Source organism: Rhipicephalus sanguineus, chromosome 3 (genome assembly GCF_013339695.2).
Source record: "Rhipicephalus sanguineus isolate Rsan-2018 chromosome 3, BIME_Rsan_1.4, whole genome shotgun sequence".
NCBI lineage: Eukaryota > Metazoa > Arthropoda > Arachnida > Ixodida > Ixodidae > Rhipicephalus > Rhipicephalus sanguineus.
Window position 1 is genome coordinate 113,978,299 of NC_051178.1, and position 25,656 is coordinate 114,003,954.

Here is a 25,656-nt window from a genome sequence, read left to right on the forward strand (position 1 = left end):
CTACTTAGATATAACACCGGCGTATACAGAAGGCGTAACGACGTCGAAACACACTCTACACTAAAAGCCGCGCCAGTGCTCGTATCACGCACAGTTTTGCAGCAGTGGGCGATATAGCAAAGGCGGAATACTCGCTTTCTCTCCGACGGGCTTCTCCGCGAGGTCTTTCGCGAACGACACTTTTACCACTTCTGTGAAGAAACAAAACGAAACCAAAACAGAGAGAGAGAGAGAGAGAGAGAGAGAGAGAGAGAGAGAGAGAGAGAGAGAGGGAGTGAAAGGCTAAACTCAGCAGAAAAAAATGCCGCGCTCGTGAGGAACGATCGATGATTCCTTCGCCCACGTCGCGTGTGTCAACTTGTCCCAGCTCGGACCGTTCTTCCACTACTGCGCGTTTTGCTTCTGTGGCCGTTTTAAGCGTCGCAATACTAGTCCAGCTGTCGAACGCGAGGGGAAATATTGCCACGAGAGAAACAGCTCCTTTTTTATAACTTTCCGTTTTTACGGCATTCTGTCGTGTGTTTTTCTGTTCTTTTTTTCCTTTCTCACTTAAGGTTCGGCAGGCGAAGCACTTTTGTTTTCGTTCATAGATGTTCTTTGCGGTTCTATTCCAGCTTCACTTTTCGCTGTCTCCCGTTCTTTTCCTTTTCTTTCTTTCTTCTTTCTTTCTTCTTTCTTTCTTTCTTTCTTTCTTTCTTTCTTTCTTTCTTTCTTTCTTTTTCTTTCTTTCTTTCTTCTTCTTTCTTCTTTCTTTCTTTCTTTCTTCTTTCTTTCTTTCTTTCTTTCTTTCTTTCTTTCTTATTTTTCGTACGCGTTCTCACCCCAGCTCGGCAAGCTGCCGCGAATTCCTCCGGGGTTGAATAATATATGCCGAGGCCACGGGGTCGTCGCTATCGCTGGCCATTGTAGCTAAAGCGGCGTACGCTGCTTGGCGAGTACTTCTCGCACACGACCTGGCCGGCTGGGTCACCGTTCCTGCTGTAAAGAAGCCCTCTTCAGAGTACACGTTGGATCTAATGTCGTAGGTGAAAGGCCGCAGAAGGCGCGCTCTTCTCGGGCACCAAGAGCGACCGACCCAAGCGCACGTTGGGTTCCATCGGACGGTGTTTGTTCAAGCGAATGAGGGGAGTCTAAATCGTAGAGATTTTTGTTTTGTTATTTACTAGGCTGTCAAGCTCAATAAGAAGGACGGCTTGTTTTCTTTTGCGATATCACTGTCATCGTGGAGCAAACACTACTCTGTGACCAATAAAACTATGTTTTTTTTTAAGATTTGCAGATAACAAAAATAATGTTTTGTCTCTTTTGTAAGAGACAGGACAAGAAAATGAAACTAGTCTATTAGAGACAGTGCATCTTTTCTCCGCTGTCTCTCTTAGGAAATACGTGCGTATTTATTGCGTCTCCGTCTTCATAATAAAATCTTGTGTGGATTTAAACACGTTTATGTAGGATCAAACGGTTTGAACTGGTCCCAAGTGACGGTCATGTTGCTTCGGGCAGAATCAGTTGCCGACAAGTTTAACTCTTGAGCCACGGTCTCCGGGAGTTCGCTCTACGCTGCACCAAACACAGTGGCTAGAAAAGCGTCGCACACTGTAATTGCGCATTTCCAATTTCCAGAGCCGATGTGCCTAGTTGCACAACCTCGGAGATAAGGACCGTGCCTCGTGCGCTTCATCGATTGCCTTTCATTGTTGTCAGAGCACTTTCTTTCTTTCTTTCTTTCTTTCTTTCTTTCTTTCTTTCTTTCTTCTTTCTTCTTTCTTTTCTTTCTTTCTTTCTTTCTTTTTCTTTCTTTCTATCTTTCTTTCTTCTTTCTTTTTCTTTCTTCTTTCTGCTTTCTTTCTTTCTTTCTTCTTCTTTCTTTCTTCTTTTCTTTCTGCTTTTTCAAAGCGACCTTGATTCCAGTGACGCACCCACAGCTCCCTTCCTCGAAAACAGCGAGTGACCGGTCAGCCGTGCAAAAATGTCAACGGCGTGGCCGATTGTTCCGCTCGGCGGATTGCGCTATGGCGTCAACAGCGTCCACGCTGCCCTAGACGACGTTAACGGCGCTCCGAGGAGTGGTCGATTCCGTTGGGGATGACGGCAGCAAAAGGGTAGAACAGGGTGGGTGGCGGAGTTGGAGGGGGGGGGGGGGTGACCATCGCATATATAGGGCCAGGAGCTTTCCCTCCTTCAGTACACATACTTGTTTTTACTTTACGCGCGCGGGGAGCTGAATTCGAACACCGCGACGTGACCGATTTGCGCCGGCCGCGGATAATGGGGTGACGGACACGCTTGCCTTGCTGCTACAACGCCCCTCCTCCTTCTTCGCTACAGAAGCAGGGCCTGTGTGTGTGTGTGCGTTGGTGGGTTTTTAGCGAGAAGTGTATACGTGTGTTGGGAGTTGAAAATGAAATCCCTGCTCCCATATGCGAAGGTCACGCGTGATCTGCGGCATTGATGGCGGTGGTGGCAATGGTAATGTAATGCGAGGGGAGCTGAGCGGGGGGCGAAGGGGCGGTGGCACCGTGCCGAGAGTTGCTGTCAAATGGGATGGCTCAGGTTCCGTGTCTGTTCAAGTGGGACCGAGTTCGTTATGCGAAGCAGGGGACGCGTAATTCATTTAAATGCCCTTGAACGTAATTTCCGTTTAAGCTTCAGATTCGCGTCCTTTCTGTCCATTGTATGTGCTTCATCCACAGAGACAACGCATCGTCGCTTTTCCCTCTTCTTCGAATATTCTCTTGATTACCACTAGCAAAATCAAATTGATAAAGTTAACCAAGTGAGTTACGACACGTCATTCTGTCTTTCTCCTAAGATAAAACTTTATTTTTGCGCAGATCCTTCTGCGGAGTTGCGAGTGATTGCCTTTAAGCACGTTGTATAACACGGGTCGCTATTCTGCTCAATTTGCGCATCAGCTTTCGCTTAGCGTCACGAGTCCTGAATTATAAGTGGTCCTTTCGAGTTACGTGTTCAGTATGCATGATCGAGTCGAATAATTGGCTAGAACGGGCGGGCGAGGGCACTTATCGTATTGTGCGACATAAAATAGAAATGTCTTTTTTTGTGTGTGTTGTTGCGATAGTGCTTCAATCTAGGTCGACCTTTCAATGTTACGCCAAATTGATTTTGAATCGATCGCTCCCATTCCTTGGAATGGAAAGTTTGATTTCATATGCCCCCAATGAAAAGGCGGCGTTGCTAGACGGTCCCGTTTCTGCGTCGTGCAAAGAAGTGGGTCAAAAGCTGTCGGCAAGTTTGAAGTGAAAGACCCATTGATTTGGGCCGCACACTCGTAGCGTACCACAAAGGAGAAACTGTCGATGCGATGTGACCTTCAAGGTGAACATGCGTTATGCCCAAATATAGACATCGAATGGAACGTCCTAAGCTCTATACTCGGGGACAACTTTCTGTGGCAATGATTGGAAAGCCAAGGGGGACGGAGCATCTGCACATGTACTGCTACGCGAAGTAGTCCGGTTTGGCGCGCGTCTTGTAACGCCGTGGAAAGTGATGGCTAGCGTTGCATTTCGACGCAAGTGTCTAAGGCACGGGTAAAAGGCGCGACTTTTTCAAGCACGCAAAAACGCAAAGTGACAACGTATAAAGCATAGAGTTTCTTACAATAATACCTAGAGGGGAATCTGGCGCTAGTGTCTACGCGGGCTCCTTGAGACGCGCTTCAACCACCATGGGAATGATGGGAAGTACAGGCTTCGGATTTGCTTTGGATGGATTAGGTTCTTGAAATTCGCAACGCTTGTTTGCCGAGTGTAAAACAAAGTGATATGAAGTTATTTCCAATTAAAACTTGCTTAATTCTTTTGTACGTAAAACTTATTGCAAAAAGTTTGCGTGACCGTGAGATGGAACTGAAACCTGGACAAATTCAACCACCAGGGTATGCATTGCTCTGCAATTGTGTTCCAGATTTGGCATCACCAAATAATGAATTATTTTTGTACAACACATGAAAAGAAACACGCTTGTTTTTCCCTCGAAAGTACGCATTATCTATTTATGGAAATGACAGTACTGTATTGAGTGAGAAACACTTAACGTATCGTCTGCTGCGATGCCAGGTGCGTCTGTCCAAGTGGTCTGCCTCCAACGCATCTCTCGTTTTGTTGTGAAGTCGAGTCAGAGGAGCGCGACGGCGCGTCTACTTAGCTTCGCCGTCGTTTTGCAGCTGATTTGAACGAGTTTTGGTGAGACGCGCTTATCAAACAAACGTGAACTCGATGCACTTTGCTGCACTGACATGGGACGCTACATCTGTGCGCAGCGGTGAGTGCACGACGCTTTGCTAAAACTGTCAAATACAACCTGTAAAGCTGCAGCGTCGCAGCAAACCAAGAGGTCTCGTGGTCTTCGGCCTCTTTGAACAACAAAGGCGCTTCTTGAGTGCTTTGAAACGCACCCCACTACCCACGCCTCGCGAAGAACGAAACTGAAACTGTAGAAAAAGATCCGTAGACAGTTCGCTAGCTAACGCTATCCAATCCGAAGCGTGTACTTCCCATCATTCCCATGGTGGTTGAATGATCGCAGCGCCAGTTTCCTCTCTAGGGTATTGTATGAAACTCTATGGTATAAAGTAAAAGAAACGCAAATATCTCGCTTGTGTGCGCTGCGTTCCGTCTCAAAAAGCTACATGTAGGAAATGAATGAGTATTTTATATATCGCATGCAGAAAATACGGACGCAATTGTAGGACTACATTCATTAGCGGTAGGATACGTGCATTGTTGCTCTGCAGCTTTCCCTTCATTGCCACAGAAAGTTGTCCCCGAGTATAGTGCTTTTTCCTTATTAAATTATTGCGACGCAGTAGGAGTGATGCAGACTCGCTGTGCTCTGTCTTTGGAACTGTTGGAAGGCAATGCAGTCATTGCTTACCGAATACAAACTATGTTTGATTAGGCGGTGTCGAAATCCACGAAATCACGGCGATATTGTGCGGAAACTTGGAGGCAGCATCGGCAACCATCTTTCGTTTAGATGCGTTATTATTAAGAGGCGCAAACTGAAACAAAGAGTACAAGTTTTCGTGAACCCGACTGTTCGCATGTGACTCGCCTGTTCGCTAATGTCTATCGCTGTTTGCCAATGTTCGATACTGTTGCGTATGAAGATAATCGATAATAAATAGAAGTACATAAGGGTAATGCTAATGCATTTCTATGCCACTAGCCGATAAATCGACAATAAATTTTGGTCTTTTTTTTCACTTCTCTATCCTCTTAGATTTGCAGTATATTTTCTTTTTTTTTCTTTTTTTGACAGCATTGAAGAAGGCTAATTTACTTTGAAGTTAAGCTCACCGTATTGTTTTTCGGGCGTCTCTTGGAATAAGTGGCGTCTGATCGCCTGGCTAGCTAACACAAACTTCATATTTTTTTCTTCATGACGGTGGGGTACACGATTGCAGCAGAATTTGATAATTGTATGAATCTACGAATCGTAATAATATCTGGGTTTTTACGGACCAAAACCACGATATGATTACGAGGCACGCCGTAGTGGAGGGCTCCGGAAATTTCTACCATCTGGTGTTCTTTAACGTGCACTGACATCGCACAGTACACGCGTTTTTCTAGCATTTTGCCTCTATCGAAATGCGACAGCCGCGGGCGGTACCGAACCCGCGACCTGGGGGCCAACTACGTACCGAGCACCCTAACCACTGTACCACCGCGGCGGACCATGAATCCATGAAGCGCTTTCGCTATCTCGTTGGCGTTGTCTGTAAGAACTGTAACAAAATGGCGCAGTGGGCCACTTGGCGTGTATTCTAATTGTTACAGGGATTTTCTATTAAAGCGAGTTACTGACAGTGTGTTATTGGGAGTGTTACTTGTTCTTTTCACCTGGTTGAAGGGCATCGATCACGTCCTCCTTCGGTGGTGCTTTCGTATTTGAATCTTTCACGGCCGATTCCGCATCGCCAAGCGTATGCAATCTCCATCGAGACCGAACTGAAAATGAACCACAGCACCACGACGAGAAGATTCTGCATGGAGAAGTCGTTCACGACACTTTCCGATCGACGCCGCCTCCCGCTGTGCGTCACGTAAGCTATAGTTGCGTGCAGTGGCATTGCCCCCCGAACAACGCCTAGACGCGCTGCCCCGAAACTGGACGAGGCATGAAATTGCGCGGGGCCCTTTAATAATTGAACGCAGCTGTGTGTGGGCAGGATTACCAGCGGCATCGCTAGCGCTACACTTGCTGCCACGTCAATGGATATAACGTTGATTTCACGGTGAATTTTTCGCACTGAATTCGCGATCGTTATTATATAATTCACGAGCTGTACCGGCTATACGTCGAGATTTCGTCGGGCGAAAGTGCCAGTGGCTGAGGAGTGCGCGAGTTTTGTGGGATGAGTTAGATCGTCAAACGGGGATGGCCGACCCACGTCCCGTCGAATGCGGCGTTTCTCGATCCGACTCTTCCCTGCTTCCCTGCCCTTTTCCCATATTCCCTATTCCCCCTGGTGGGGCTCAGCAAAATCTCGCGTAAGCACATGTTTTCATGCACTAAAGATTCATATTTCTTGTTTGGATTTAAAAAGAGAGAGAGGCAAAGGAAAGGCAGGGAGGTTAACCAGGTTGTACCCGGTTTGCTACCAAACATGGGGGAGGGGGAAGGGGCGTAAAGCAAAGAAGAGAAATGAAAAAAAAAAAATAGAGAAAGCAAAGAAGAAAGGGAGAACAAGTCACAAGCGCACACACACGTCAGCGTTCACCGCGCACACTTAGACAGTCACAGCCGAAAAATGTTGGAGTCCGATTCCTCTGCGGTTGACCAAAAGTGGACTGGAGTTCGAGAGGTTAAAAAAGGCTTGCAAGGACTGGCTCCAAGGAATCAAGGACTTGCAGTGTGCATTGACCTGATGGAGTTGTCATTCCTTTGAGGAGAGTGCGCATCGTGGTCACGAGAGACCTCAACACAGCGAGGATTTGTCGGTTTTTGTCGTGGAAATCATCTGTGGACAATGATGTGCATTGCGTGGCATTTGGCACCGGCTCTTTATGAGTGCGCAGCGGTGGTAGTGAGGACGACGCAATATCCGCCGCCGCTTTCAAAGCCTCCGCATCTTTTTGGCTCTCCGACTGTGATGCATTGGGCGGTGGTGGCGGCGGCAAATTTGGTAGCTGTCGCTTAGGAGAAGTCTGATAGTCTGTCGGAGTAGGACGTAGCGGTATCCGTCCACATTGGGCAGCAGTAGCCCTAGACCACATGCATCGCTTATGGAATGCTCACATCAGCGGAAAACAGGCAAAGCCTTCCTTGTCGATTTCCTTCGAAAACTGCGCCATATATCCAGCGATGCTCTTTCAGTTCTAGCTCCATAATAATATTACTACTCTAATTTCTTTCAGAAATGCATCTCCGCTCTGGGTAACCCTAAGTGCACTCTTGTCATATTTTTATATTTCGCGCTCAATGTTCTGGAACGCGTGAATCACGACAACGCATCAACTGTGTGGCGATGCGTTGCGGCTATCTTCGTAGGAGACGGACACCTTCATGGTATTCAGTTAAGCACTCTACGAGAGCTGTTCTTCACGCACATTGCGGAAATTTTCATTGAATCATCGCAATCATGAATTGGGTCTTAGCACAGTCAGCTACTCAGTTACGTATATAAACGGTATGCGGTGACGGTGATGGTGATGACAATGTTGCTAAAGGCGAGGTCAGCCTGGCAGATCTGGCCTCCAAACGCTGCACCTGAGCCTTTGTTACCATGTAGTATGTCTCATAATGTATCAAATAAGCCGGCCTCTTGCAATAAAATTGAAATAAAGCCAAACACTACATTGCGAACATTCCGCGCACCTTTCCGAATACAAAATCTCTTCACTGCACTGATGGAGAAACCATCTTACCTTCATGTTGTCCACGAGCTTCCTTTTGTCTGGGCAAAAAAACCCTTGCAGGACCAGATGTAGTGGTCTATATCTGCCACTTCATTGGACTCAGTGTGCAGTCAGGAAGCAGCACACCCTACTTTGAACGTCCACGCAGGATGCAGGCGCTCCACACGGTGAAACACATAAGCATTATATCATCCTTAAACAAGAGCTCGGAAAAGCTTCTATATAAAAAAATGCAGTTTTCACACTCGATTAATTAACGATCTGTGCCCGGCAGTAGTAATGCGTCCTTCTCTTTCGCTTTTCTTTTAGAAACCATCACATTTCTAATAAATCTTCATTCTTCTTCTTTGATTGCAGTGAACATGAGTTCTCCCAACGTGGCGGTGAATGCGCTGATCCTGGTGTTTCGTTCGAGGATTACCGGCGGCACCGAGCCGCAGGGATACTTCGACAATTGGTCCGACTCGCTCAAGCCGCTGCAGTGCGAGGGAGGACCACCCAACGCTCTCACCAACAAAGACCTGTCCGGCAAGAACGACTTCTGGTTCTCCTGGATGCCTCCCGACGTTCCGGAGATCGACGTCGCCCTCAAGTACGTGAACACTTTTTTCATTTTAACATATGGTGTAGTAGCGCAAATTCGACGGGGACAAAGAGGACAAGAAGAAACACGACACTCGCTACACTCCCAACTAATTTTATTTCAGAAGCAGCACTTCATATATAACCCACATCCCTACTACACCATATGTTAAAAATGATATCTCACCAACTAGCCCAACTCCCAACCCTACGTGAACACTGCCGTACCTTTCCATGTCTGTCCATTTCAAGCGCTATATAACGATAACGATCTGAGGTTAGGAAGGACGCTTACTTCTGGAAACCACAAAGGAGCATAGCGCAGCGTCGTTGATGGAGGGATTGATGGGATTGAGGCTCGCCCGTCGCCATTGCGCGGGTTTTCGTCTAGTTCTGCCGCCCACATGTCTGAATATGACTCTCCCATGTACCACGGTCTTACGGTGCTCGGCGAGCGGGGTGACGTCAGCCTCGCTCGCCCGCGGCTGGATCTCGACGGTGGCGCGCGCGGAGTTTCGTAGGAATTTTGGTGTCGGCGTCGGCGTCGTTGGTCGTAAGCGAAGAATCGGCATTGTCCGTGAGAGAAAAATCGAGATGGAAGCGAATAAATAAAAATATTCGCCACGAGTGGCAATCGAACCAAAGAGACATGCCATTGCTTGAAACTGTTTCCAAAAAAAAAAGCACTATACGAATGTCATGTAGAGCGAAGAGTCTCTAAACGCATGTAATATTGCGTGGCAGAATGGTGCAATCACACCAAGCGTCAGAACGTGTGAATTACGCGAGTAGTTAATTGTTAAAAGCCTATTCATTACAACGAGCTCAGGCATAATCAATCACCATCATGAGTGGCCGCAGCATCAACTAAGTGCGCAGGTGCGCGTGTTGCCTTACTGACACGTAGTGGGTATTTCCCAAACTCACAAGAGGAAGAATTATAGCGCAGTGTGAACTTCGCAACTGTATTTCCAGTAAGCATTCTAGGATAGTCTGAAACCACAAAGGAAAGGAACGCACAGACGCTCCTTTTGCTTGCTGCTCGCTTGACGTGTCCACCAAGAAGTGAAGGCAGGCTGGCGATTGAGAAGGCGATGCGAACGGGGCGAGATTACGCTATCGCGCTTAACGTTTGAAGACGAAGCTCGGGCGTCCTCCAAGTTCTACAGCGAGGCTGCATACCTCTACCGCGAAAACGGTTTCGTCTCCGTAGACTAAAAACAAAACGCCACGCCCCTAAACCACCAACAGACTCTCGCGCTCGTGTGCTGCTCTGCTAGCAGATGCGCGCGTTCCTTGCGTTTTCACCTCGGACGCTGAGGAAGGACATTCGGAGAGGTGGACAGACGAGCCGACGAACGCGTTCGCCGTATAGACGAGAAAACCTGGGCCAGGGGGCGCTACGGCGCCTGCTAACAGCGTCCTCAATGTGGAAATGACGCGCAGCGCGGTCGCGTCGTGGCGCAGTGTCCGCTTTGTTTACGTTGATGCACCCGCGCTTTCCTTCGCTGCGCGTGCTCACGGCGACCAGTTTTCCACGGCGGCAGGTCGCCTGCTTGCGGAACAGCGATGCAAAGATTGCAATGTGGATTCGAGAAGACTGCCGACGCCGACAGCTTTTGCGTGACGGCGGGGTCTCAGGAAAGGGGAGCGTCTGCTTCCACATCTGTACGACGTTGAACAAATTGTTGACGGTGATATCACAGTGAAAGCCAAGTGCGTGTCGCAGGTGTCCGACAAGATCGTTTACGACGTCGAGTTAGAGGGGATTCTTTAACGTGAAAAAAAAATCGATGTACGCGGTAACAATGGTGTTCTTGCATTTCGTCTTTACAAATGGGGCCCTCGTGGCCGCGAATCGAGCTCGCGTCGTCAAGCTTAGCGGCGCACAACGCATGCATTTAACTAACACGGCGAGTGCCACTGTAAATTCAACTATGCGACACGACTAAACAAAGCGACCGCACGCTAAAAACAGGTTTATTGCGTTTCTTCGAGCGGTCGCGACATGGCATGCGAATGCGGAATTATGCGGCTTACTTGACTCGGCGCACTGCACTTATCCATGCTTGTCGTCTGTCCTTCTCGAACCGCTTCCCCGGAAATCTGTAGAACTTCACGGTCGGCCTTCGACCTTTCGTGTTTTCGTGGCTGTTGTGGCAATCAACAACACAGCAGTACTGCGTGCCCGCTTTTCTGGTTGGCGCGGTCGCGCTCGCCATCGCGAAAACAACGCGCGCGCGCGCTCGCGCCGTAGAGAACACAGGCGCGCGCCTGCGCAGACGCGACCTTCACGAGCTCCGCGGGTGCGCCATGGGAGCATTCGGCGCTAGCGTGGCGAGCGCAAACTTTAGGTTGCCTAGTCTATAGACTCGTGCACAACTGCAACGCCACCACTGCAACGCCACAACTAAATGTCGACCTCTGGGTGTTTTAGGGACTCTTTAACAATTGAAGGCAAACGGCGTACCTTTGCAATCAGACATATAGCATAGAGCGCGGTATTCGTCTCAATAAAGAAAATGATATAACAAGCATGAAAACCGCGTGCTGGGTGATAAGTCACTCGTGGGAACACCCTTCCATGGCGTTCCCGGTAAAGATTAGGTTGCAGCCAGAAAATGGTCGTCGCGGAACCAATCACGATCTACCACAGCGACCACAAAGCAATTAACACTGCTATTACTCTAAAAAAATAATAAAACATACCCCCCCCCCCCCCCCCCCCCCCCCCCCCCGCCATCAGTATGTGTGGTGTTTGATACAGCTTCGCTGGATATTCACGTTCGTAGAGCGGTATAGCGGCCAACGTTTTGTTACCTGGCATTGCTTATTCATTACAGAAGTCTTCTTTACCATATTTGTCTTACTCGATCGCTTTACAATTTCTTGTTTTTAGCACCGTTCTTTACTTTTTCATATTCTCCGTAAAGTTACTGTACCCACTGATTGATGTATATTGCTACGGTATTCACTTACATTCAGGTCATGCATGGAAGCCCCTCCTGACAGTTCTTAACTTTGGGACTCGCTGTGTTGTTCTAATTTGGTATTCACTATTCTGTGAAACTGTCATCGCTTGAAACTTGAAACCTGTTCAGTTTTGGCAAGAGTTCTAGCCCATACTTCCGGTTTTTCGTATATTTGATTGATTATCGTAGGAATGTAGCAGTGAAAAGTAATGCTCCGTGCAAAGCGATATTGTTATCGCCTTCGCTAGCCATCTTCTCACAGCTTCAGAGCGTAAATATTCGCTTAACTATTCGTAACTATTCGCTGGTCAGTCTCCGACTTTCGCCCACGTTTGTATGGCATGCATTTATCTGTAATCGCAGACTACCACGCATTCCGTTGGTTCACGTTATCCTAGAAACCTATACTGACCGACTTATGTGGGTTATTTTAGGTCCCTCTGCGCTCGTAGAAGGCTCTGTGGAATGATTTGTTAGTAAAGCACGTGAACTCCCCCTCCCCCTCCCCTTTCCCCTACCGCTTTCCGTTGCTGGCGAACTCCGTCATACAAAACTGAACTGCCTGCGGAAGGAAAGGATCCGTACGGAGCCTCTTTAGCATAACAGAAGGCGGGAACAAGTTCACTAATGGTTCTTACTTTGCATTTCGAGGGCGACAGCGTTCTACGGTAAAGCCTCGCGATTGGCCCTGTTCTTTCCGTACTTGCTTCCTCGGAGTTAACGTGCCGATGATTAAGTGCCTGGGGTGCTTTTGCGAAGATTCGTCCGCTTTATTTACTGATGGTCTTTACTCACCGTATTGTTTGGTTCATCAATCACAGGTCGAGAAGAATAAGCACATGTAGGCAATGCTGAATTCTGTAGAATATTTTATGTTGTTCTTTAATGACGCGCAACTATAAACTTCGAGAGCTGCGGAGCGCCGCCTGGATGCCGGTTTTATTGCGCTTGGTACGTTCCTGGCAAGGCTGCATCATTAGTGAATAGTGGATGAATCGCTCGTTTGAGGCGGTGGCGTCGCTCCTCTGGGAACGGCATAATGACTCTCGTGATGTGGTATAGCCTAGCTGAACGTTTTCTTCTCGATGTCTTGCCTTCTTTTTTTTTTTTGCCACCTTGAAACGCATGGCCATTTACCGGCAACAGTCTCCAGCGTGCCCTTGCCACAGGCTGTTAGCGTGGAGCTATTTCGTGCAACAAAAGAAATGTAGAACTGCGGTCGTTCGATGCCGAGATACTGACGCCTGGTATGCGTATGCCTCGGAGAAGTGCCGATATCGTTATTTTTGTCCGTGGGCTGTCGAATGAATGCTCGTCGTATGTTGTCCTCCTCAGACCCGAAGGCCATTCGCGGCCATAAGTGTTCGTCACTTCGGTTCTTATAAACAAATGGCTCGTTAAAAGCTTCTTTACAAACTGTTTTAATGGCACGAGCAACGTGTACCACTCTTGTTTTTGTTTCTCTTAGTTTCAAGTACTTCCGGTCGAGCACTTACGCCCGCTTTTCCGAATGTTCATGCAATGTGTTTAAAAAAATTGAAACTTGTACGAAATCGATTGTTCGGGTTAAAAGTTATATCGGGTGCGTATGATACCGGAGCGTAAATTTACATCGGATAAGGGCCAGTTAACTGCCAGGATAATTAATTACAATTAATTGTATGAGTTCGTTGAAAGAGCAGACGCTTTTCTTGTGAGCAGCTGGCATCGCTGCGGCACCTGGTGGAGCAGACCTAAACCACACTCTGATTTCTACGTGACCTCAGAGATCCGCTTCGGCAGCGCGCGAAACACAAGGTTAACCCAAGGAATACACCAAGGCACACCAACGCCGACGTGCGAGTGCCACTACGAGACACTAAGTCGAGGATTAGGGTCACCTCCAGACTTTTTGTCGCAGTAACACAGTTAGATGCTAAAGACAGGACCTACACGAGCGTGGAGTAGGTAGCTGCTGTCTGTCAGATTCCTAGTCCTAAAAACCGTTTTTATTGGCGGAAACACAGCGGTATAAAGAGGTAAAGTGGCGTAATAAGTGAGCGTGTCAAAGCTGCATCCAATATTTCCCTGACAAGTTAATAAAATATTCGAAAGAAGCTTTACGGGCACATTTCGTCGTCTGTCATTTGTCAACAATGACAAATTTGTCAGTGTATTTTTTTTAAGTTGGTAAAATTAATGCGTTTAAACAACTTCCGTTTGTATCCGCATGTGTCAGGTGTTATATGAGCACAATCATTTTTCATATTCGTTCCCGTGTTAACATTTCATTCAAAAGACTACAAGCAAGACACCCAGTTAGTCAAGGAAATATATCCAGCCAAAAACAGACGAACACAGGAATCGGTGAAGGAGACAGGAAATCGGCTAGACTACCAAGTTGGTAGACTAGCCGCCTTCCTGTGTCCTTCACCGTTTCCTGTGTTCGTCTGTTTTTGGCTGGGTATATTTCCTTGATGCAATGCACCAACTAGCCCAACAACGAGTTCTACTAAAATATCCCAGTTTGGTACAGTACTCAGTATTGCTTCTTATGGTGACTCCGCTAGCGTAGTCATGTGCGGATGCTGCGACCTTGCGCAGTGCTAGCGCGTTTAGTGTTTTCGCTTTTGCTTGACACGCATATTTTTTAACGTGATAACGCCAAAGAGCTCGTTTCGCAGAAACTCCGTTGTCGCGTCGGCGTCGTTGGTCGTAAGCGAAAAATCAAGAAAGATGAAAATAGAATGAATAATAAAGGTTTTCGGTTCGAGTGAGAATCGAACACAGGCCTTCTGCGTGGAAAGCAGGTGTTTTACCACAGAGCCACGCCACTGCTTCTAACTTGTTCGAAAAAAAAAAAAACACTATATGAATGCCATGCAGTGGGAGGAGTCTCCTTAACGCACGTAATATTGTGTGGCAGAAGCGTAGAATCGGGCCAGGCGTCAACACATGGGAATTGAGCAACGAGCGGTTGTCTTAAAGGCCCACCCATTACAAAGCGCTCAGACATATTTAATCATGATCATCAGCAGCAAAAGCATCAACAAAGTGAGCAGCTGCGTAGGTTCGCGTGTTGCCTTACGGCGGCGTAGTGGGCCCTTCACTGACCCGCAAAAGGAAGAATTATGGCGTAGTTGGCAATTAACAACTCCTTACTTGCAATAGGAATTCTAGGATAGTTTGAAACGGCCAATGTTACGCTCACAGGCATTCGTTTCCTTGCGGCACGGTTAAGGGATCCACCGTGAACCGAAGCCAGGCTAGCTTGAGAAGGCGATGCGACGGGGCCCGATTACGCTATCGCGTTCTTCTCTTGAATGCGAAGCTCAAGCGTCCTCCAAGTTTTTTTCAAAGGTCACAAAGGTCACGAACCGCGTCTCTTCGCGGCGTCTTCGCTTCAGTGGCGACAGCCAGCTGTGGATATGTCACACACGTTACAGCGAAAAATGTGTTGAGGGCAAAAAAAAAATGGACAATTGCTGGGTTCAGATTGAATGATAGACGATATTGCGTTTGCATAGCACCTTCCTGACCTCTACCACGTTACCGCTCACTTCGTCACGTGACTTGCGGCTCACGTCTAATTTCCATTTTGCCCCTTTCGAACCCTCGCGTGACTTTCGGCGCACACTTTCAGCCTCAAGTTCACTTTAAATCTTGAACGCGTCTCGGTGACAACTTTCGGTTGTAGTTCACGCGCTTCCGGGTTGCGCCACTTCTAATTAGGAGCAAGCTGAGGAAGGCTCTTAACTCGAGACCAGCTGTATTCGGTCAGAAATTATCATCATATCTTGTTGCAAAAAGTGATGGGTATCATTCCAAGAAGACATCGTCTTCAAGCTACGCTTTTCTTGCCCTTCGTATCGAACCTTTATCGGCCGATACACGTAAAGTGGCACTAATAGAAAGGATGGCAGCACAGCTGTGTGCTTTCTTTAGTAGAAGACCTATTTCTGCCGAGAAACGACGCTCGCATACCTGCTCTACTGTTTAGATACGATAGCATAGTCTGCAAGTCCCAGAACCTTTGTCGTTTCGCGGCAATTTCGAAGGGAATTTCGGGAACGCGTCTAGCAGGCGAGATGTTTAGTCTCGGGAATGCTCCAGAACATCTGACCGAAACGTTTTTTTTTTCTCTCTCCCATAGAATAGATGGAGGAATAGTTTCGTTAGGCTCAGTTCGATATAAAAAAAGAACCTGCTGAGGAAACCCATTAGGGATTGCGCTTATTTTTTTACAATGAGGCCATTTTCGTTTTCAGCATTTACCGCGTATTCGATGTCCCATCTCCCGTTCTTCTAATCTCCTTTTCGCTTCTTCCACGCTAAGCTAATCGAATTCCTGTGTTAATGGCCACATAAAAGAGACACCGCATAGGTTAGACTAGTAGAGTATTCTTTCGGCAGTAGTATCTGTGAATTATGAAAGGATATCTTCATTTCTAGAACCAGAAATAATAGTAAAAATATCATTTTCGGAACCTCGAACTGGAACTCCAGCTCCGACACTTCAGTGGGGTGTCACAAATTCCGAAGTTTTTTTTTTTTTGCGTAGTTTGACCGTTACGGCGCAGCAAGATTTCTCGAAACGATCCCGAGTTTAATCTTTTGCTCTGTGCGAATAGTTTATCGTTGGAAACTATAAACCTAAGCAGGCACCATCGAAACCCACGAAATCACAGCGGACTAACTTAAGGCGGCGAATCAGCTGCATATTGCGTCATAAACATTTCATACCCGAACAGAGCAGCCTTCCTAATTTCGAAAACGAATTGAATAATAATATATCTTATTATGAAAATAACTAAATCTTCGTTGCAAGATGTGCCGGTCGTTGTTCAGTTTACAAACTTCCGCTGCAATATAGAGCAGGTGTTAACGACTCTGATGCAGAGCAACGCGCCAAACATTTATTCAAAACTTGGTAGTGCGAGTCTTAATTACAACCTGCCATGATATTTTAGCAGGTAAGGCGTCGCGCTGCTAAGCTCGAGGACGCGGGTTCGATTCCCGGCGACCATTTTTCGATCGGACTGAAATGAAACACTTGGGTACCCAGATATACACGCACGTTCACGAACCCCGGGTGATCAAAATTAATCGTCCCTATTTCCCCTTTATGACATGGCTCCTAATCATATCGTGGGTATGGTATACGTAGTGCTGCAGAATTAAAATTTTGTTTTTCGAGACAGCGAGTGACGATCGGGTGTGCCCCGTGTTATGACGTCTCTATTTCTCGCTTTGTGAGATTTTGTCAAGTTCAACAGTTTGAAATGTCGGGTTTTTTTTTTATAGCCTGAGAACACCCACCTTTAATGCTGTTAGAAAAGACTGACTCTTTAACGATCATTAAAGGCCGTTAAAAGAACCATACGTTTATTGCATTCGAAATAACTTCACAAAAAAAAGGAAAGCTGCTCTTGAAAAATGACCTAATAAGTAATGATGCCAAGATATGAAGAAGCCAAGAAAAGCAAACTAGACATGATTTGGAGTGTTTTTTTTTAATGGTAGTAATTATGACAAAAAGGAAAATGAAATAATGTTTACAAAAGAAACCACAACCACCACCGAACCCTCAACCTTCGAATGTTGTTGGTTCGAGGTATGTGCGATCGGTTCTCACTGGCGGCGAGTTATTTCTTCGTTCACTTGAATAATTTCATCACTTCATGTAATAATTACTTCCCTTCAATAAAAAAAACAGCATTCTAAATCATGTGTCCTGGGCTTCATCATGTGTTGGCTTCCTTAGGTTGCATCTGAGAAAGAAACGGTCCCCTCGATCTATTCGCCTTCTTTCGTCGTTCCCAATATGCTATGATCATTCGAAATTACTTCACGCAAAGTTTCTCACTATGTCATTGTTTTGAGACGTAAAACCACAGATTAACTGCGTTGGTGGTTCAGTGGTGTTACGGTTCTCGGCGGCTGACCCGAAGGTCGCGGGTTCGATCCCGGCCGCGGCGGTCGCGTTTTCAGTGGAGGCGAAAATGCTGGAGGCCCCTGTACGTATATTTAAGTGCACCCAGATGGTCGAAATTTCCGGAGCCCTCCGCTACGGCGTTCCTCATAACCATATCGTGGTTTTGACACGAGAAACACCAGGTGTTATTATATTATTAGGTAGTTAAACCACAGAATTTAGTTTCGGAACATCTTAAATAGCTTTGATTTACAGTACTCGCCGTGCCAAAGTGGCTTGTGTCACTCTCTTGGTTAGGATATGACGGGCTTTACATTGAGTGCTTTAAGGTGTTATTTTTTTTTTCATTGTCAATGTGAGTTTGAACATTAAGAAACGTTTTGCCTCTTCATATGAAGCCACCGCGACTAATCAATATATCCTTCAGCGTCCCTGTAACTGGCCACTCGTATCTAATCGCTCTCTGTTTCACTCTGCAGGGGCACGTTTGTGGTCAACAACGAGTACTGGTACGATATAGAGATCGGCAGCGCCTTTCCGGTGGACGAATTCCGTGAGTATAAAGATTGATCGGTTACAATGTTGTGCTAGTGTGGCACAAGTGTGGGTTGTTCGCGCGGGGGGAGGAGTTTGAGTGTTGCTTCAATTTCCTTTCAGAACATGTACAAAAATAAAACTCGTGCGGGCGCTATCAGGTTAACAGTTATAAATCATAATACGAGCAAGCGTCGGCTATTGAGAATCCGTCTTTATCGCGATTAGCTTATATTTGTACCAGGATGCTTGATTTGTGCGTGTTTTTTTTATTATAGAGTTATCGCGGTATGAAACGTAATCCATCCGATCGTAGCAGAGCCTCATGATCGCGACACCTCTGTCAGACCTAGCTCACGGGGGGGGGGGGGGGGGGGAGCTCCGGTCGTCCCTATAGTGTCGGGTGATCTCGTTAAAAGTACTAAGTGGAACGGGAAAAAAACTTTTTTAAATCTACGGACATCTATCCACTAAATTGGGCGCGCTGGGTTTCGACCACACACGAGTGTTTCATTGTGTCGCGTCTCGAAAAAAAAAAAAAAAAAGCTCGCTGAGTAGCTTAAAAAAAATGAGCAATCGACTTCGTTTTCTGATGTCAAGGGCTTAATTTCAAGCAGTGTAGCCGCTGTTATTAAGTCGTAATATCCAACTGGAATCACCTAAATTGGGTTAGTACTCACTTAGTCCTACCACAATATTATAGATGACTCTAGCATCAATAAAAGTTCTCCTTCTTCTTCCTACCGCAGTTTTGCTTAGCCGGGGTCATTAGGACTCAGACTCAGCAAAATTCCGCTCAGGCGTTCTCACTCCCACACACCAACATTGTAATCAGCCGGGCTGACTTGGACTCTGACTCAATTAGAGTGAGCTTGATTGGGCCAGCCCTCTGCGGAACTAGCCCAATCAGGCTCTTCGAAATTATACTTAGCCGTACTCACCGGACTGACACTCACCGCAAGTCTCAGCTGTGTGAGTCTAAGTTGATTCGTAGATGAGTTTGCCCCCATACTCGTATGTGTACTTCATGAAAGAAGTGGTTGTGTATCCTCGGATGATTATCGTGTTTGTCACTTCAGCAACAAATCTTGATAAGACTATCCCGGCTCTCGCAGCTGTGTCCATGGAGGGCTGCGGCCAGGCGAAGAGCTGCGTGACGCTTTCGCGCACGCGCACCAAGTGCGAGAAGGCCAGCCGGTGCGACCTGACGGTCACGTACTCCCTGAGCGCCGACAACCGGACGCTGGAGGTGACCATGGGGGGTGTCGCATCCATGGCCGGTCGCTACCTGGCGATAGCCTTCACCAACGACTCCGAAAGCGTAAGTTGTCCGTCGCAGATGTAGTATACAAGATTTATAAGTCAACTTGTGAAAGAGTGTGACTGTAGTCGCGTAGAGCTTAAGAAGGCAGGAGGGCAACAGGAAGGAAGGAGGCAGGAGAGCAGCAGGGTACAACTTGGGAAGGCAGGCCCAGATTGCTCCGCGAGTAAATAAATTGTCCCGATCATGTTCTCTGCTGCGTTCTTCGTCAGCAGGATCACAGGTCGTCCCTCTCGTGACGTCACTCTTCAGTGCGCGCCCATTGGTGCAGGCTTGTGTGTGTCCGTCACTGAGGCGGAAAGGCCGCTGCCTCCTAAAGTTGCACCGACTATAGTTTCGAGAGCAGTGTCCGCCATCCTGGAATTTGTCTGAGTGGCGGGTACCTCCGATAAGGACTGCGTTATTAACGCGTCAAACTGTTCCAAATTTGAGATGCAGCTTACATTACTATGACAGAGCAAAGTAAAGGAGCATAGGAAGTTCGAATTGGGCTTAGTTGGCTTTCTGTGGTGCAACCTATAACAACGCGACTCTGGACGAAGAAGAAAATCTATTAGAAGAAAAGCGTTGTCACCGGGAAAGTTCCCCGCCTGTTCTTCAATTCCAGCCCTCGTCCAAAGACGAGTTGTCACATTTTCAAGCCACTCCAGCTCTCACAAGTCTGTAGGAAAGAAGCGTAGGCCTTGTCTCAAGCAAGTCGGCTAGCAGCCCAAAACATTTACCATGACGCGTTCTGCGAGACGTATAAGCGTATGCCGCAATCCTAAGCCTATGTTCCGAAATTTCTGCGCAGCTCAAGAGTGCCAGCATCTTTGCCTGCACCCGGACGGAAAGGCTGGCGGAGGTGCGACACTTCACGCTCGCCGATGACAAGAGCATGCCCGTGGAGACGAACCAGGTGAGATACATTTATCGCCGCTATTCGCTGCTTTATTACGTCGCTGACTTTGTTTTACGCCTTTACGGCTTAACACATGTGTTGGCGTATGCACTTACGCACAATCGGAGATAAATACGTCTCCGCGAATACGCCTACGCATGGTCGACACCATTTAAGGGAAGCCCCGAAGTGACGGAAGAATACGTTCCGCTTATCCGAAGCTTTGTCTGGGCCAAGCACGCAAACGTTATCTACAGTCATAGGCGTGCGCGCAGGGAAGGGGGTGGGAGGGTTATGAGACCGCATCATTCATTCATTCATTCATTCATTCATTCATTCATTCATTCATTCATTCATTCAAGTCTTTGGCCTAGTGGCAGTCCCGACGAACGGCCTGGAGTCTTTTTCAGCAGGTTTGATGCGTCAAGATGACGTGGAAGGGCAGTGTTCGTTGGGACGTGCTCCGCTCTGTCACGAACATATTGATGTAAAGCTCTTCAAGATCGCAAGTATGTCGTATACGAGGCGCAATTTTGGAAATTTGCTTGTGAACAACTTCCCGTTGTCAGCTTTTTTTTCTTTTTGGTGAAAGCAGTGCGTCAGCAACGTTTCTCTACGCCTTTGCGCAGGTCTTGGGGAACACGGCATTCGAGCAAGATGGCGAGCGCGTCTGGTGCCGATTTGAGACTCCCGTTCGCGTGGCGGGCTTCGACCTGTCTGTTCCCCTGTACCAGGTGTACTTCTGGGGTCAAGCCAATCTCACATGTGAGTATAGAAAAGAGGGAGAGTGAGAGTAAGAAAGTGTCTGCGGAGAGAAGGAAGCGCCGCTTTTTGCCGCCATTGAAAGGTGCGCCGTAACTGTATATTTCACGATTTTTTTTTGTATGCGAACCCGTTGAGCTGACAGCGTCGATCTTTCCGATCACTAACAAGCCAATTTAAGCGCCCCGCTTAAAGCCTGCCCTCTTTTCTCCTCTTCTCCGTGCGTGTCGTCTTTTTATTCCTTTTCTGGGTCTCGCTAATTCATCATGCACCAGTCTGAGCACCAATTCGCCCGAACAGCGACCCGTTTTGAAGTTAGTGTTTTCATTTCTTTTTGATCATAACGTTTTTTCTGGAAGACATTATAAAAAATAGCTTTTCCTGCATCCCTTCTTAATCGAAAAGACACATATGCAGATTCATGAAGGAAGATGAGAGATTATACAGGTGCAAATATTGTATACCGTGGTCGAGTGTGAAACTAGGCAGAACGCGACATGGCCGGCGAGACAAGACATATTGAAATATTGATACTGGCATTATAGGTTTCCTGACTACCCGCTTCACTCATCTCCTGGCTTCATTTTTTCAAAGGAAAGCCGTATATGGCTAGGCTCTGGCGGATCGTGTCCGTGGACAAAATACACGTAGATTAAGAACCGATGAAGTCGACTCATCCAGCGTTCTAGAGTCGAAATAATGAACATTGCGTAAAAGTAAGCGGGAAGGTGTACGACCTCGCTGAGCAGTTATGGCTTACAGACAAATACACTTGCATCAGAAACGAACGTCATGCCATTTTTGTACTTTCTAAGCAACGGAGGCTTTTTATGTACTACACAGGACTTAACTTTGAATCTGCCGTTGATGAGATAATATGCGTGATGCGCAAGACAAGCACCAGGGTCTTCGAGTGTATATGTCTCTTTATTCGCGCAATATAGACAACAATGTTAACGTACGAATTTCTCTGTTTTCAAACACATGCTCCAGACGGCTTCCGGTTTTGTCCGCCGACATAGCGTACTAGCGCTGGCGAGGAAGAAAAGCCTTGGCGATTAGCCCGAAGAGTTTCAACACTTTTCTCCTGGTGTTTTGCCAGATATTTCAACTAAGTATTCCTCTAAGCTCTACACAACGTTATGGGAGGTAGCCTTGAACTTTAAGCGCATTCTTTTTATCTCAAAACATAAAAAGAGGCTTTCCTTACTCTGACACGTCATATCACACGGTTTCCGCTTCGGTGTTAAAAACTGATAAACGAAGTGACCGGCAGTTTCTTGGGTACAATGCTTGCAGCTGTATTATCGCATTCTTGAAACCGTCTATAGCAATATTCATTATAGCGGACTAATCATAGTCTCAGCTTCGTTGCTTTCAATCTTCACAGTAGTGGAAGGGTTCTTAATTTTTTTATTTGCTCCCTCTCGTCTCTTACTCGCAGCTGGCCAGATCGAGATGAGCCCGCCGTACAAGACCTCCAAGGAGCCCATACAAGTGGGCGTGGCCCAGCACAGCAGGCTCACCAGCGCGTCCTCGCGAGAGAGCGCGCCGGTGTTGGCTGTTCTCGTGTCCGGCCTCATGGCTGCGATACTCCTGCGGCCCATGTCATAATGACCCTTCGGCATACACCGCGAAGTTCGCTCGCGCTGTACACACGAGTTCGTCGCGATTCCGTCGCGAATTCGCGACCTCTGCGGAGATGTTCGCACGTTGGCACCGCGCCGCCGTCGCATGTGGTACACGCGTGGCACGTTTCGTTATCTCGATTTCTTTTTTCTTTTTTTTTTCAAGCACGCTAATTTAAGGAATTTTTTGTTCGAGTTATAGGTTGCCAGAGGTCGACACGTGCTATGCCAATTTGAAATACAAAAGGTGATTTTGGTGCTACTGTCGCCATCAATTTAAATAGAAGACTCGAGTCAAATCAAACATGCAGCGGCATTTTTTTTTTTTTAGTTTGAAGGTCTGCCCCGGCAGAAAGCGTTTTCTTGGGTGCAGTGTTGAATGAATGCATAGCTTCTGAAAGCGCATTAATAATAAAAAAAACATGTTACCACGAAAGTAGAACACAGGACAACCACTTTCGCGGTATCGTTTTTATTTTGCGCTGTCAGAAGCTGCGGATCAGTTAGAAACTAGCGCGATATCAGTGCTTGCTGAATGTATTGATGGTACCGCTACCGCTAGGCGAGACCAGAAAGCTCCTGACAACACTGCCTCTTCTGCAAAAGAAGTGTCATTCTCCTTCAGGTGAAAGAAAGCTGTATATTATATAAGTGTGGTGTTATGATACTGTCCATGTTAAAGGAACAGGGAAATCAAAACAAGGGAAAGAGAAGTGCGCATGTTTGTAGATAAATCTCTCATGCTTTGCTGAAGTTCCCGAACGTCCCTTACTTTTCACCCGGTGACCTTTGGCTCCTGCACCAGCATTATGGCGTCGCAAAGCTCCGCGGGCATTACATATACAAATGTTGAAGGCATTGTTATCTACTCTTCTGCGCGTCTTGCGCTATTTTCGAAAAAAAAAAAAACGCTTATTCTTAAGTTCGAAGTTAGCGACAACCACGACTGCCATTGAAGACTGAGTTGGAGCGCTCAAATTATGTGCATTTGTTCCATGAAGCTGCGATACGAAAAGCCAATTTTCGCCATATTGTTTCTTTCTAATCTTAGCTGTCATTACTGCTTATGCGCATGCTTTCCCACTTTTATCACGCAACTGTAGACTCCGTCACTGGGACACGTAACGCCGTGCAAGCGACGAATATCCGAAATGCCTTGCATTTTCTTATAACATGTTTATATTTTCTTGCGATTGGTTCATTTTTTACTATAGATTTTCATTTTGTAATAGGTTCGTCTTTTACTATAGGTTTTCATTTTGTAACAAGTTCATGTTTTACTATAGGCTTCTTTTTCTCATGATGGGCGCTTTTGCCTAAACTTACTGTGACTTGTTAAAATGATGGCGCTTCTGTCACTGCCTGCTGATTCACACTCTAGTGCACGAGTGCTTGGACAACTTAGTCACGTGGAGGTCGTTATAGCTGGTTTCGGTCGTTGACGCAGCAAGTATTCTTGGCCTGAGAGGGAAAAAAATGCCCCCACCTCCCCGAAGTGAATCGTGAGGAAATGCGAATGCATTTCTTGCGCCGAGAGAGGGTACCGTTGCGTTCAGACATTCGCCTTCACCGACTTCTGCCATCGCCTTGAGAGGCGCCCAGCCAGCGAACGGTCGAGAGTGAGGCGCGAGCGGACGGGAGAGTGGGGCGCCAGCGTTCTCGGCTCGGCGTTGGCGTTTCACAGCGGCGTCTCGAGCACACATTTCCGGATGTTCTTGAGAGGCACCCAGCCCGCGAACGGTCGAGAGTGAGGCGCGAGCGGACCGGAGAGTGGGGCGCAGCGAAGAGAGAGAGCGAACAGCGAGAGAAGGAGCGGCGAAGCACTGCACCTACCCTCTCCTACACTCTCTCGCACCACATGCTCCGGTTGCTAGGGGCGAGGATAAGCGCGCGCGCCCGCAGCTGTTGCTATGGGAGAGGGCGCCGCGGACAACGCCGGATGCCTTACATAGCCCGACTAAGAAATGCATTCGCATTTAAAAGAACAACAATCCCGGTTATCGTCACTAATTCTGTTTCAAGCGCCAACGTGCTAGAAGGCGCAGGTTCTTCAACGCACCATGACAACGTTGTGGTAGAAAGATGCTAGGATACGAATGGCAGTGCTCGTTGTTCTTGTTCTCAAAGCTTGAGCTGGGGCTGTGTAGAGTCAGGATTCTTAAAGGAAGGACGGAGACGAGCGCGGGGGGATGGTATCCACGTTGAGTACTATAACAAAGACTGGCCGCAGCCGATACTCAAAGAAAGGGGAGAGCGTGGTGCCACTACGCCCTACTGCAGGCATCGGCGTGCACATGGATTGGGAAGTAGGCAGTTCTTGGAATGCACAGCAGTGGTCCTCGGCCGACATTATCTTCAAAAATCTGCATGGCCATAACCATGCTCATTGGGCAATGACAGGACAGGTCCGACTCAGCAAACATATAGAGAAGACTTGACAGCCCCCCCCCCCTCAGATGATTTTGGCGGGGGGGGGGGGTGTTACGTGCTAAAACGATATCACAGTCTTCTGGCACGTAAAACCCTATAAATCAATTGTTACAGCAGTCGCTTCTTAGTCCAAGTCAAGCGCTGCGGACACTGTAGATTTCTTTTTCCTGCGTTAGAGATATGTAGTCTACTTTACCATCGACAGCGCCGAGAATGGCAAGAAATAAGCGCAATCTATGAACTCTGCTCTACAGATGTAAAGAACAGCTTTGAACGTTGTGTTGTTACTGCTCGTGAAGATTTCCATGGCAGCATTACATATTTTTTTACTCTTCTTTTGTTGCACTATAGTAAACATACTTTCCTTTCCTGTTTGCTTGTTATATATAGCATTGCGAATTTTTTACATATTATATACATTCTTATCGTTATTTCTTGGATGTTGTACATGTTTCATAATGCGCGTTTATGTTACAGTTCCGTAGGCTCTGGCATTAGTTGTGACGTTTCCGGCAAGAACTATAGGCATCACCTCGTACAACTCAGCAGATTTACTCACTAGTCAGTATACCACTTTCACTCATGCAAGTCACTCTCGCACATTCTCAGCATCAGCACAGTGTACACGGAAGAGCATAATATACACGAGCAGGCGCGGTATGTCAATGCTTTTTTTCTCCAGTCAATATTGATCGCGGCATCCTCTAGATATCAACTGTTCTATTTTTTAACGGGACACTTTTT

At 47.1% G+C, this 25,656-nt stretch overlaps 1 protein-coding gene across 1 annotated transcript; it reads left to right on the forward strand.

Annotated features, from left to right (window-relative positions):
- Nucleotides 1-8,246: 8,246 nt before the first annotated feature.
- LOC119386971 (uncharacterized) lies at nt 8,247-24,928 on the forward strand (the record flags this gene model as incomplete). The annotated part of the gene is given in 6 exon segments (XM_037654264.2): nt 8,247-8,481; nt 17,837-17,910; nt 19,007-19,212; nt 20,006-20,110; nt 20,722-20,857; nt 22,299-24,928. Coding segments are annotated over 6 exon segments (926 nt in total), but the record flags the coding sequence as incomplete, so codon positions are not given.
- Nucleotides 24,929-25,656: the final 728 nt, after the last annotated feature.